General features: G+C 49.4%; 1 protein-coding gene across 2 annotated transcripts; it reads left to right on the top strand.

Moving 5' to 3' along the window:
* Positions 1-12294, top strand: NLE1 (notchless homolog 1). 2 transcript variants are annotated; one of them, XM_048966552.1, is made up of 13 exons: positions 1-54; positions 372-515; positions 598-815; positions 903-982; positions 1252-1328; positions 2640-2737; positions 4356-4548; positions 4682-4817; positions 4982-5028; positions 5191-5393; positions 6340-6499; positions 6588-6658; positions 6752-12284. In XM_048966552.1, the coding sequence occupies exons 1-13, from the start codon at positions 46-48 to the stop codon at positions 6762-6764; spliced, it is 1449 nt and encodes a 482-aa protein (XP_048822509.1). In that variant the 5' UTR covers positions 1-45; the 3' UTR covers positions 6765-12284. The 2 variants fall into 2 exon arrangements, with proteins under 2 accessions (XP_048822509.1, XP_048822510.1); XM_048966553.1 differs by lacking the exons at positions 1-54; positions 372-515; positions 598-815; ... (1 more) ...; positions 1252-1328; positions 2640-2737 and adding an exon at positions 2858-2971 and having other exon boundaries at positions 6752-12294.
* Positions 12295-12428: the final 134 nt, after the last annotated feature.

Below are 12428 nucleotides of genomic sequence, written 5' to 3'. Positions count from 1 at the left end.
CCGCGCAGAGCGGCCGCTTCCGGCTCACGTGGGTCGCACGGGCACATGGCCGCGGTGAGCGGGGCCGGCGGCGGTACCCGGCGGGGGGAGGGACGGGACCGGAGCTGGGTCGGAGGGGCTGCATGCGCGCAGAGCCTGGAATGGGGCGGGGCTGTACGGGATGGCAGGGGCTGAGGCGTCCCGCGGTCTCCTGACTGCTATGGAGTCTCCTGCGGGGCTCCTCCGGCCTCCTGCGTGGGTCTCTGCCGGTGCCTCCACCGCGAGGCTCCCCCGCAGCGGCTCATCTCCCCGCCGGGGGCCGTCCCTGCCTGCGGCCGAGCGCTGCGGGGCCGCTCCTACCCCGTACCGGCCCTGAATCCGCTGTCCCGCAGAGCATGGAGCCTACAGAGGACGTGGAGCGGCTCCTGATCCAGTTCCGCGATGAGGCCGGCGAGCCGCTGGGCTCCCCCTTCGACGTGCCCGTCAGCATCACCCCGGATAAGCTGCAGCTGGTGTGCAACGCCCTCCTGCAGCAGGTGAGGCTGCCGTGTCCGAGGCGAACTTAGCTCCTAGTGCCTGGAGCCGCCCCCTGCCACTCTCCTGCAATTTCACCTCCAGGATGAGCCGGTGCCTTTGGCCTTCTTCTTCCACGATGCCGAGATTGTCGTTTCGCTGGAGAAGACATTGGCAGGGCAAGCAGTGGAGACAGAGAAGGTTCTCGACATCATCTACCAGCCGCAGGCCGTGTTCAGGGTGCGGGCAGTGACACGCTGCACCAGCTCCCTGGAGGGACACACCGAGGCCGTCATCTCCGTTGCCTTCAGCCCCACGGGAAAGTATGAGGCTCTGGCTGTGGGTAGGGCACGTCTCCATGGAGCAGCCATCGTGGCCTTGTGCTGATCCTGCTGTCCCTCCTGTCCCAGGTACCTGGCGAGCGGCTCTGGAGATACAACAGTCCGCTTCTGGGACCTCAGCACAGAGACGCCGCAGTTCACAGCCAAAGGTGGGTGCAGGGTGTCGTGGGAGGGCAGCTCCCCCCCGTCCCACTCGAACAGGACAGGCCTCCTGTGCTGTGTGGGCTGGGACTGCCCTCCGGGGAATGGAGCAGCTCTTTTGCACTGAGTGGAAGAAAAAGAGGAAGAAGGTCTGGCCAGGAGCAACGTAAAGGGTTTGCCCCGCTCTCGTCCCACTGCTGTGGCTGCTGCATCCCAGGATGCTGGGGACAGGTGGGTGCAGCTCTCTGCTCACACTTGCTTCTGCTCTTTCTCCCAGGTCACAGGCACTGGGTGCTCAGCATCGCCTGGTCACCTGATGGCAAGAAGCTGGCCTCAGGCTGCAAAAACAGCCAGGTAGGTCCATTAGTACCCTGGCAGAGGGTCTGGATTGGTCAGCCCAGGAGACCCTCCACAGCCATACAACCTATTAAGTGGGCTCCAGGGTATTAGCAATGAAGACTTGTTTTCTCTAGCAGCTGGGACAAGCAGGTGTCTAGTTGTTCGGGGCAGGATTCCCAGTGTCCTGGAGAAGCTTTGCATGTTGGCACATCACAGTGGGAGCATGTGGTGTCTTTGAACTGGCCTGTGACTCAGCTGTGCCAGGCAGCACTCTGTTGCCTTTGCAGAAGTCTCGCTGCGAGAGCCCTGCTGTCTTGTGGCAGACACTTTTCCCTCTGTACAGGAAAGCATCCAGGATCTAGACGTGGTCCTTGGCAGACAGTTCCATCACGAGGGAGATGTCTGGAGCAAGAAGGGGTATCGCTTGGTCAAGCCAGTGTGGTTGTGTGTGTGACCCAGACAGGCAGCAGCAGCTTGTTTCACAGTGCTCCTGTTCAGACACAGCCAAATTCCCTCTTACAGGAATGCTGGGGGAGCCCTGCCCCAGTTATTGGGCAAAACTTGCATGCTAGACATGCTTCCAGAAATGTCTTGGGAAGCAGGAGCAAGTGGGCACAATTAAAAGCAAGTCAGTAACTTGCTAATCTGTAGCAGGACGTTGGCTTGCTCTGACTTTTGAACAGCCTGGAAGAGAGGACAGCGGCTGCAGAGCTGCTGAGTGCTGCTGACCTGGGCTCCGTGTCTGAGCAGCTGCCCTGTGAGGCTGCTGTGATATGAGCCCAAAGAAACAAGCAGGTTCTGGCTTTAATCTAACCCAGGGAGCTGCTTGTTCTGTTTTCGTTGTTTCTCCAAGTTTCTTGCAGCATATGACTAATGCCTTGGCTCTTTTGATGAGCATTTACAGAGAGAGCGAAAAAGCACCAGAAAACCAGCATGTGTCCCACCCACAGAATCCGATAATAAGTAGCATTTAGCCCGCTCTGGCTTTCATCGTGCTCTGCAAACATTCACCGACTCTCTGGCACAGGCTGTAAGGCTCAGGCTGGCTTTCTGGAGAGCTGGATTGCTTTTGGGCTGGGGCAGATATTTTTGTAGCGGCAGCATCTGAAGTGAAGAGGGAGGCAACCAGGTCTCATGCTTTGAGATGTCAGCTGATTGCGGCTGGGATCAGCAATGGCATCCAGCTCTCCTGCTCCCCTCCCTTTCTGCTCTGTAAACCCCCACAAGGCTGAGGATACCTATCATTTCTAAATGGAGCCCAGACCATCCCTGGGATTCACGTGGCGCGTGGCCTGACGCAACCCTCTTGCTTCCTCTCTTGGGCAGATATTTCTCTGGGACCCAGCCACAGGCAGTCAGATCGGCCGCGTTCTCACTGGCCATTCCAAATGGATCACGTGTCTGTGCTGGGAGCCGCTCCACATGTAAGTGAGGGGCCAGCCCGGCCTTCCTTCCTTCCCCTTTACTTTTAAGGCAAAGATGAGCTTGATCTTTAGGGCATTCCTCTTGTTTGCCTTTGTCCTGTTATGGTGTGCAGAGAGAGTGTGTTCAGAAGAAGTGGCTCACAAGGTGGGGCAGGAAAAATGCATCCAGCTCTGGAGTCCCAGCTGCTGCTTGCTGTTGAGTTGTGCTTCGGATTTCCTCACCCTCCTATAAAAGTGAGACCTGTTGATGGAAACTGCTTGATGTTTTCATAGTGCTACAGAAACTGCCCACTGGAAGCAGGGAAGCCTGTGGACGTGGAGCCTGAGCTAAGCTTTTGCAAAGCGTTCTCTTTCTGACGTCCTGCATCCTGGTTCATCTGTTTGTCATGGGTGCTGATTAACTGTGCAAGCTCCTTATCCCAATCAGCTAAAGCTTTGTCTGGGAGGGATGAGTGAAGGGGGATAGTTGTAGCCAATAATCCAAGAAATTATAGCAATGAAGGGGGAAAAAAAAAAAGGGTGGGGAGGAAGGGGAGAAGGGTCCTGTTAGAGCAGAGTCCTGTAAATTGAATTTGCCAGTAGGAAATTCCAGCAAACAATTGGATTTGCAAAAACTGATTATGAAGGAGGATCAGGAAATGGAGATGAAGGAGATGCCCCTGCCGGGGCTTGACTTCCCTGTCTCCAGCTGGCTGTACTCTGTGCTCAGTTCCTGCACAAAAGGATGGGTTGTGTCCTTCCTCAGCCCCTCATGCCATCGATGCAGTGGTGCTATCACTTGTTACTGCATCTCCTGACTGCTTGGCATAGTGCTGTGCTGTTCAGTTTTGCTTCTGCTTTGGGGACAGTTTGTTGTCAGCAGCCAGCTAAGGAAAAACAAAGCTGGTGCTCTGGCAGCTCCCACTCCTGAGGCTGTGATGCAGCAGGAGGCAGTGAGTGTCTTTTTCCTACTGGGGCCAAAGTGCCGGTGATTATAGGAGTCACTGCCCCAAGGAGGTGTGGGAACTGTTGCTGGTTTTGGAGCGAGTCATTAAAAAGGTGTTGATAAAAATGCTGTGCAAAGGACTGGGGACCATTTGTTCCCCTGTTCTCACTGGGTGCTGGCCAGCAGCTTCCAGCAGTGTCCAGCTTGCTCTTCCTGAACTGTGAGGATGGACTTTTCAGCTCTGCATCACTTGGATTGCGGGCCGGCACATCTCCTGCCAGGCACAAAGTATGGTGTAGACAGGGGATGTTATACATGGCTTTGTTTCTGGTGGTCTGTGCTGCTGAAGGAAGTCTCCTTGCCCAGGAAGGGTGCCAGTTTGTGGTTCCCTCATAAGTCAGTGGGCTAAAGCTGCCTCCTGTAATAACAGAGCAATTACTCAAGACACAGGAGCCGGGTTTATACTGGATCAGTGCTTCCTGGGTGCAGCCCAACAGTTGGTTTGGAAGAATGCATCTGCCTGCTGTTCCTCTACCTGTGGAATCTGGCTGTCTGTAGCCCACTTCCTGGCCTCCCTCTGGTTTTAACCCAAAAGAGAAACTTGTCTTTTATTGACTTCTAGGGCTGATGCTGGGGATCTTGTGGAGGAGATGCGTGCACTGTGCGAATGCATTTTGTCTTCTTTTTGCTCAGAAACCCAGAGTGCCGCTACCTGGCCAGTGCTTCCAAGGATGGCAGCATCCGCATCTGGGACACGCAGATGGGCAGGTGTGACAAAATCCTCACGGGCCACACGCAGTCCGTGACTTGTGTGAAGTGGGGCGGCGATGGCTTGCTCTACTCCTCCTCCCAAGACAGAACTATCAAAGTGTGGAGAAGCCAGGATGTAAGTGGGGCAGGTAGCCCAACAACCTGCCAACAAAGGGGGCTGGATGCAACTTTGCCTGCTCTTCCTGTTTATAGTTGTCTGTCTGTCTGTCTTGCCTTTCCCTCTCTAAGTGGGGTGGTTTTGTTTCTAGGGCATCCTGTGCCGCACCTTGCAAGGCCACGCTCACTGGGTGAACACCATGGCCCTTAGCACTGATTACGTTCTTCGCACTGGTGCCTTTGAACCTGCTGAAGCCACCATTAACCCACAGGATATGAGTGGCTCCTGTAAGTGCAGCCTTATGTTGGAATGTGGAGGAGATGACGGGGAAACCTGATGTCTCTTCTTAGTGCTGCCATGAGTTGAACTTGCTTTTCCTGAAAGCTGAAGTTGCTTTTCCTCCAACAGTTTCCAGTCTCTCTTCTTACCCTCCTCCCTTTTCCTTTTCCAGTGGCAGAACTGAAGGACAAGGCACAGCAGAGGTATGATAAAGTCAGGGTAAGTCCCATTACAAAGTTTATCCTTGCTGTGGTTTATAACACTGGTGCTGGTGGAAGCAGTAAACATGCACAGTTGGCTGTTGACCCCAACACTGCGTGTGTTTCTAAACATTCCACAGCTGGCTTGTACAAAATTTGAGTTCTTTCATTCCTTTCTCAGGGCCAGGGACCAGAAAGGCTCGTCTCAGGTTCAGATGATTTCACACTGTTTCTTTGGAGGCCAGCAGAAGATAAGAAGCCACTGGAGAGAATGACAGGTCACCAGGCATTGATTAACCAAGTCCTCTTCTCACCAGACACCCGGATAATAGCCAGTGCTTCCTTTGACAAATCAATAAAGCTCTGGGAGGGCAGGACAGGAAAGTGAGTGTTTTTTTTTTGTTCTGTTACAAAGGTGGTGTTTGGGTCTGTGTGTGATGCACAGATTATGCAGAGATCAGCAGCACCCCATTGTCACTGTCAGCAGCTCCCTGGTGTATTCAGCATCTCAAAGATATTCTGCCTCTTTGCTCTACTGCTGTCACTCTCTGCCTTTGATAGATCCCTTGTCTGCCTCCTCATGTTTTGCACGGTCTTGCTTGCTGGATGTATGTGATGCTGCTTTTACCCAGCCACAGCACTGCACCCAAGTGGCACATGCTGTCTGCTGCAGGGATGGTTCTCTGGGGCAGGCATGGCTGTATTGGGGTGGGATGTTCCACTTGACTGCTCTCCTGAAGACATGTGCACGTTGCACACTGTAGAGTGACCCAGTTTAAACAGTGCCTGTGCCAGGGAACAGCTTGTTCTGGATGATGGAAATTTGTGTAGCTATGAGTGATGCTTTTGGTGTTTGGATGCCCCTGCAATCCAGCTTTTAACCTCCTGATGGAGTATTGGTTAGCTTTATGGAGCGGCAGTCCTTCCATCGTTCTGTCTTTGTACATGTGATCTCTGGTTTTGTGTCAGTAATTTAGTGGTCTTTCTAAGCCTAGACATGTTCCTGTTGAGCTAGAGAGAGGAAGGACACACCTGTACAGTGAGGCTGCAGCATTGCCTGCTGGTGGTGGAGGAACTGAAGTGAAGAGCCTGTCCCCTAGAAGGGTCTGAACCAATCTGGGAGGGATTTAAGACATACTGAGTGGATTCTGTATTGGCTGCTGTGTGTGTGCAGGAATGGAGCGTGCTAGATATCCTATGGCAGGGCTTGACTGCAGGTACAAAAGGATGAATCTATGATGAAAAGGCACAAAGGCAGCACAAGAGTGGGTTTGAGACAAACGTGGGTGCCTGCTCCTCTGACTGCCTGGTCGTGCCACCTCTGCCTCAGGTACCTGACATCACTGAGAGGACACGTCTCAGCCGTGTATCAGATCGCTTGGTCAGCCGACAGCCGCTTGCTGGTGAGTGGGAGCAGCGACAGCACACTGAAGGTCTGGAATGCTGAGACAAAGAAACTGGCCATTGATCTTCCCGGCCATGCAGATGAGGTGAGTGTTCAGTCAAGCTGTGGTATTGGAAGTGGGGATGGCTGTTCTTTCCAGGAAGCAGGACTAACTGGGTCTCTCTTTACGCTAGGTTTTTGCAACAGATTGGAGCCCAGACGGACAGAGGGTAGCGAGTGGAGGGAAGGATAAGTGTTTACGGATGTAAGTAACCTTTGGTCCCTCTATAGGGGAACTCACAGCCACTCCATGTGTTCTTCAAAGCTGCAGAGACTTGACAACTCTTTCTGTCTGCAGATGGCGCAGATAGCAGCGACACGAAGCCACCAGTCCTGTCCTAAGCTGGCCTGCCCATCCACTCAATCTGCCTGGGAGATCTGCAAGGCGATGCACGACGGGGGCTGACCTGGGCATGTCTCATTGTTCCTGTCAGCTGCTATCCCTCATGGATTCTTTCCTTATATTTATTTAAGGAAATTTTAATTTCTGTTCTTAGTAAGAGCTGTGCTTTGCAGGATCCTTTTCCTCTGAGCATTACAAGAAGGAAATCTCATCTGCCTCCATCTCAGCCTCCTTTTTATTGAAATTTCAGCCTTGTAGTGGCCTCACCCTTTGAAAAGGAAAAGCATAGGGGTGGGGACTTGTCACGCTCTTCCTTCCCATGTGAAGAATCCTGCATGCAAGGCTTTTAGTGGGAACAGAAAGGGTTGTCCTTGTGTGACCTTTGGAGAGGGAGAAGAGGAGAAAAATACACCACATCATTACAGTGCAGAATTGTGCTCGGCTGCATGCCTGGGACAAAGATCTGCTGAGAACATGGTCTCAGGGCTTCTCGTTATTCCAGTAAGGTTTTGCCTTTTCACACGGCCCATTTACTCGTGAGCTGTGCCAAGCATTATCTGACAGTGATTCTCCACATCCACTGCAGCTAACTCATTTGCCCATCCATTCAGGCCTGAGTGCAACAGGCATCAGCTTCAAACTGCTGCAAGAGCTGCATAGAGTTTTCAGGCCTCAATGGCTCCTGAAAATGCAAAAATGAATCGCTTGTGCTTTTGAATAGGGCGCTCATTTCCCTTCCACTTCTGACTTGAGGAAGTAAAGAAGGGGAGGGGAGTGGGAAAGATGGAGCAGCATGTTGAGTTTTGCATGGCCCTTGTCCTGGATACGAGCTTGATGGCAGGGCTGGGGCTGTCTCAGTAAATAACAAAACTTATGTTGCACAGAGTTGGCTCTCTGGAATTTCCCAAGTGTATTTATTTGCCCAATGGGTGAAAGGAATTCACACTATCGGTAATATATTTGTAAGCTTGTTTGTGAGCCTTTTTATAAGTCAATTCAGTGAAAATTGGGATATGATTAATAGAGAGTAGAGAATGTATTAGAGAATATACTGTCAGATTTCATTGCAGCAAGTTAGCGTGAAGACCAAAACATTCTGCATAGCTCTCATACTGTGGTTGATACCCAGCGATTATGCGGCTCAGGAGTTTGTTTCCCAGTTGTAGAAAATGCATTTTAGAACTTTATTCCTGCTGACAGGATTGCTTTGGATAATTAAGAGAGGATTTTGCAGTCATGACTGTTTACATCTCTGCAAGCGTTCAGGTCAGCAAAAGACTGGAACAAAATGCTACATCTTTAGTATGAGTGAAAACATGAGTTGTGGTTCCTTTTGTTGTATTATTTGGCTCTATCTTATGGAAGAACTCAATATTCTGTACCTGTTCTTTCACTCATATGCTTCCTCTAGCAGATTCTCACTGGAAATGAGGGCCATGTTGTGTCCATCTGTGTAAACAAAACCCTTCAGAACTTGCTAAGGTAAAGGTTAAGGCAGAGGGTGATGTAAAACTGTAGCTGACAATTCTGCCCCATCCGGACTAATGTGCCCTTTGGAAGGAGGGGAGCATGCTTGTGGCTGGCAGAGCTCCTGTCACTGCCAAGAAGTCTGTTATGCAGTTTCATAGGGGAAACAACTCTTCTTTTTGAGGTCAGCTCTGTCTTTGTCCCCTGTGTTGACTTGCTGAAAGTGGTACCTTCTGCTACTCATTCTGTGGAAAGAGCATTGTTCTCTGCCTCCTCTTGCAAGGAGCTGTACAAGGTTGCTATGCCCCACAGATCCACAATGTGTTTTGTGTTAGAAGTGGTGATTTATCCAACTTGGGGGAGATGTTTCTGCCTGCAGGGAGAGGCTTGGTTGTGTTTGACTGCTTTCTTGTCCTCCCTTCCAAACCAAAGCCATTGCTTTGCCCCCTGGCCATGCTCCTGACCTAGGTTAGTTCCTGCCATCCTTTCAGAGTCCAGTTCTATGATATTTGGCACAAAACAGAGCCTGACTAAAACTCACCTCCTCAGTGGTACTGCAAAAAGCTTTTCCAAAGCAAAATGAGAACTCTTGAAAAAAGAGAGGGCCTGCAAGTTTACACCAAAATATGCTATATCTAAACTGTTTTTTGACCTAATAGTGGGTAGATTTTGAATAGTACCATGTGATGAATTCAGATGTAGACCAAACAGTATTTTCCTATCTAAGCAGCTGCTCCTATTTCTATCATTTATACAGTACCAGCCTTCATGCATTCTAAGTGCTGGCCCATTTCCAGCTGCATTCCCAAGCAATCCCATAACACTCCTCCCAGTTTTGTTTGAAAGCAAGATTTCCTGGGCTTTGCTCTGCAGTTTACTGACTTCTCTTACGTGCTGGGAAACAGCTGCTGCCTTTCCCTTCAGGGCAGCTCCTTTCTGGCAGGTCACAAAGTAGCTCTTGGTCACTTTTGCTCCTTTGATGACTAGAGCTTCAATTAGCTAATTTTTAGAATTGCAGTTGCAGGTTTGTGTTGGTAGTGTTGTTAATGGGGAAGACATTACTTTTTGTTGAAGGACAAATCTAGAATGTAGGCTTGAGCTCTTTGCTTTGTATCTGCTCAGAGATCCACCTCGTTACACTTAGAAAAAACATACTGTAATACCTGGAGCTTTCAAACACCGTATGATAGTGGCACATACTGAATTTCCTGTACATTGCTGCAGTTTTGCCCAGGTTTCTTGTTAATTGTACCACCCACATGTGCTTACCAGAAGGACATTATTTTTCACTGATACTGTAAGAATAGTTTCAAGCACATCTAGCTGACACAGTGCTTCTTCCCACAGAGCCCTCTGACACTTTCTCCTTTAAAAGCTGTGATAGCTCAGCTTATGCCCCCGTTAATATTGTTTGAAATCCCCAACAGGAGGACAGTGGTGATAAGGACTGGGAAGCATGCCAGTCCTCTGAGAAAGATTTACCTGTTTTGATTGACGTCCTAGGTGTGCTGGAGGGAAGGAGGGAGAGAAGAAAACAGTGAGGCACCTGGAGTGAAGTAGGCTGCCTGGGTTAGAGCTGTGTGGAGTAGGATGGGCAATGGGATCCTATCTCTTGGATGTAGATTTAGATAAGTGGGGCCTTGAACATCCTTCTGAAAGTTGTTTTCAGGGCTGTGTGTTCTGCTTACCCAGGCAGGAACGCTGGTGTGCAAGTTGTGCTCCTCAGTTCCTGGTTCCTCCCGACTACATGTTCATGTTCTCCTCGACTCAGCTGATATCTTGATTACTGTCCCAGATCAGTAATTTAATTTCCATGTGCATCGTGTGCATAATGATTGCCTGGGGAGAGAGATGCAAAATAAATAAATAAATAATCTTTTGAACGGGAAGAAAATCAGCATCATCTTTATTGTATGTTAGGAAAGGCAGTCCTCTCTGCTTCTTGTTGGGACAGCCTGGGCACCATTCAGGTAGTGTTTCTGTCTCAGAAATGGCTGTTTTTGATGTGTGGCAGAAAAGGGCTTACAGTAAAGATCATCAGTGCTTTTAAGGGTAAATGGAGGTATGGAAACTCAGAACAGTGATTTCTGGATAGTGCTTTCATCTGGCAGGAGTTCCTCACGTTTCCCTTGTGTATTCAGATCAGCAACTTGGAAGGTGCTATCTCCCTCCCAGATCTTTGCCACTTGTGAAGTCCCAGCCCACATCTGAGGGGCTAATTTGGTCAAATCAATGTATTGCAGCCAGGGAAGAGCTGCAAATGCATGTCCAGCAATGTTATTTACTATTTTCTTTTCCTTGACCCTGTAAGCTGGTTGTCCTTGCTGAGCTGCAGCAAGCTGGTGGGCTGTATAATTGTGCTCCTGCTATCACACAGTACGATATTAAAGAAATAAACTCAGCATGCAGCTCTTTGTGCTTTTGAAGAATCGCTGTGGTCTGTCTGACCACAGTGCTGGTGCCCATTGCCTGGCCATGCTTTTTGAGTGCAGCGGATAATTTATTGTCCTGCTGCATGGCTTGTCAGAGCAGAACAGTGCATCCCTCTGAGTGCTGCAGGGCTGCTGCCGCCTGTTAGTGCTAAATGGTGAATATCTGTGTGTATTCCATGGGGGAGGGAGGAGCAGTGCGATCCCTGCGGGTTATTGTGCACTGCTCTCCCAGCATCTCCAGTAATTAAGCTCCCTTTAGGAGAGGTGAGCAATTACAGTTGGCTCCACGTCCTCTTTCAGCAGCAAAAGCAAGTGAAGGTGCTGTTTGTAAATAGGTTTGCTGTAGTCTGATAGCACCAGAGATGTTGACACCTAGAAACTCTCCTAGAGACTAATCGAAGATCCAGTTCAAATGAGTGACCTGTATGCAAATCTCACAGCCCTTCAGATCCTGTTCAAATCTCAATGCTACGCCAATGTAGTTTGTTATTCCAGTCAAACCTCCTTGCTGCTCCTCGCTGTTTTGTCCTTGCTGTGCTAAAACAAACCTGCTCCAGGGCTCCAGCCTGATTATGAGGACAAAAGGACGGCAGACATGCTGCTACCAAAGGGAGATGTGCCTCATTTTTGAAATGTAATGCAGAGTGGGTGGCTTAGAAATTCCTACAGTGGCTTTCTCAGGTCAAAAGGGGTCTTTCTAAAATTTTGGTAATATTTCATAAAAAATGCAACTTGTGAGTTAGACTTTGAGGTGAAGACGTGTGCTGATACTGGGAGAACTGATACTGAATGTGAGAATCAGTGAATGGCAGAGAACAGCCAGTTCTGAAGGAAATCATTTTCTGAGTCAGGATATTTAACACATTGAGACTTGTGGGGTTTTTTTTTACTGGTTTTAAAGGGGAATTGTGAATACATGCTAGAAAGCGTTTGTGTTACTACCAACAACTTAATTTATGATTAACTTGGAATATTTTTACATCTCATTTATTCCTTCCACAGTGATGTTCTGAGCAGCTGAAATTACTTGGTCAGCTTCACTTTTTGTTTATTTGTTTGTTAGGTTAGTGCCACAAAGGAATCTTGCTGAGAACTTCAGAGAATTAAAGTGGGATTTGGTCTTGAGGGTTTGTTAAAGCCCTTTACTTCTCTATGGCAAAAATAGAGTCTTATGATCCCTCTGATGCCACTATATAACATTTAGAGCTCAAAATGTCCTTCATAAAGCTGTCAATATTCCCTTAAGTATCTTTTGCTCAATATTTTTTTATCCAGGTCCGTTGCGTCTAGAGAAGTCTTTAACTGTGGAGATTTTGACACCACTCCCATAGTTCTTGGTTTTGAGTTACAGTAAGCAAAGTGAGATATGAAGAATAATGAGAGAAATGGATGCCCCATCCCTGGAGGCATTCAAGGCCAGGCTGGATGTGGCTCTGGGCAGCCTGGTCTGGTGGCCGGCAACCCTGCACATAGCAGGGGGGTTGAAACCAGATGATCACTGCGGTCCTTTTCAAAATAGGCCATTCTATGATTCTATGAAATAACTGCATAGCTCTGCTCGGTCACTATTTCCATCTAGCAGCACTGAGCACGGACTTTATGTCATGGGAATGCTGAGCTCTGACCCTGCAGGATCACAAAGTGCACTGTGCGGTGCCTGTAACCGAGTGCAGCCAAATGTACCACAGCAAAACCCAAGGCACTGCGTGTGGCCAGGAGGGTTAATCATTGCA

This window comes from Lagopus muta, chromosome 20, assembly GCF_023343835.1.
Source record: "Lagopus muta isolate bLagMut1 chromosome 20, bLagMut1 primary, whole genome shotgun sequence".
NCBI lineage: Eukaryota > Metazoa > Chordata > Aves > Galliformes > Phasianidae > Lagopus > Lagopus muta.
The sequence above is the reverse complement of the archived record's forward strand: the minus strand, read 5'-3'. Positions and strand labels throughout refer to the sequence as shown.

Coding starts and splice junctions, on each gene's coding strand:
- NLE1 (XM_048966552.1), top strand. Junction 983..1,251: donor GCCGCAGTTCACAGCCAAAG/GTGGGTGCAGGG, acceptor TCTTTCTCCCAG/GTCACAGGCACTGGGTGCTC. Junction 5,029..5,190: donor AGAGGTATGATAAAGTCAGG/GTAAGTCCCATT, acceptor TTCCTTTCTCAG/GGCCAGGGACCAGAAAGGCT.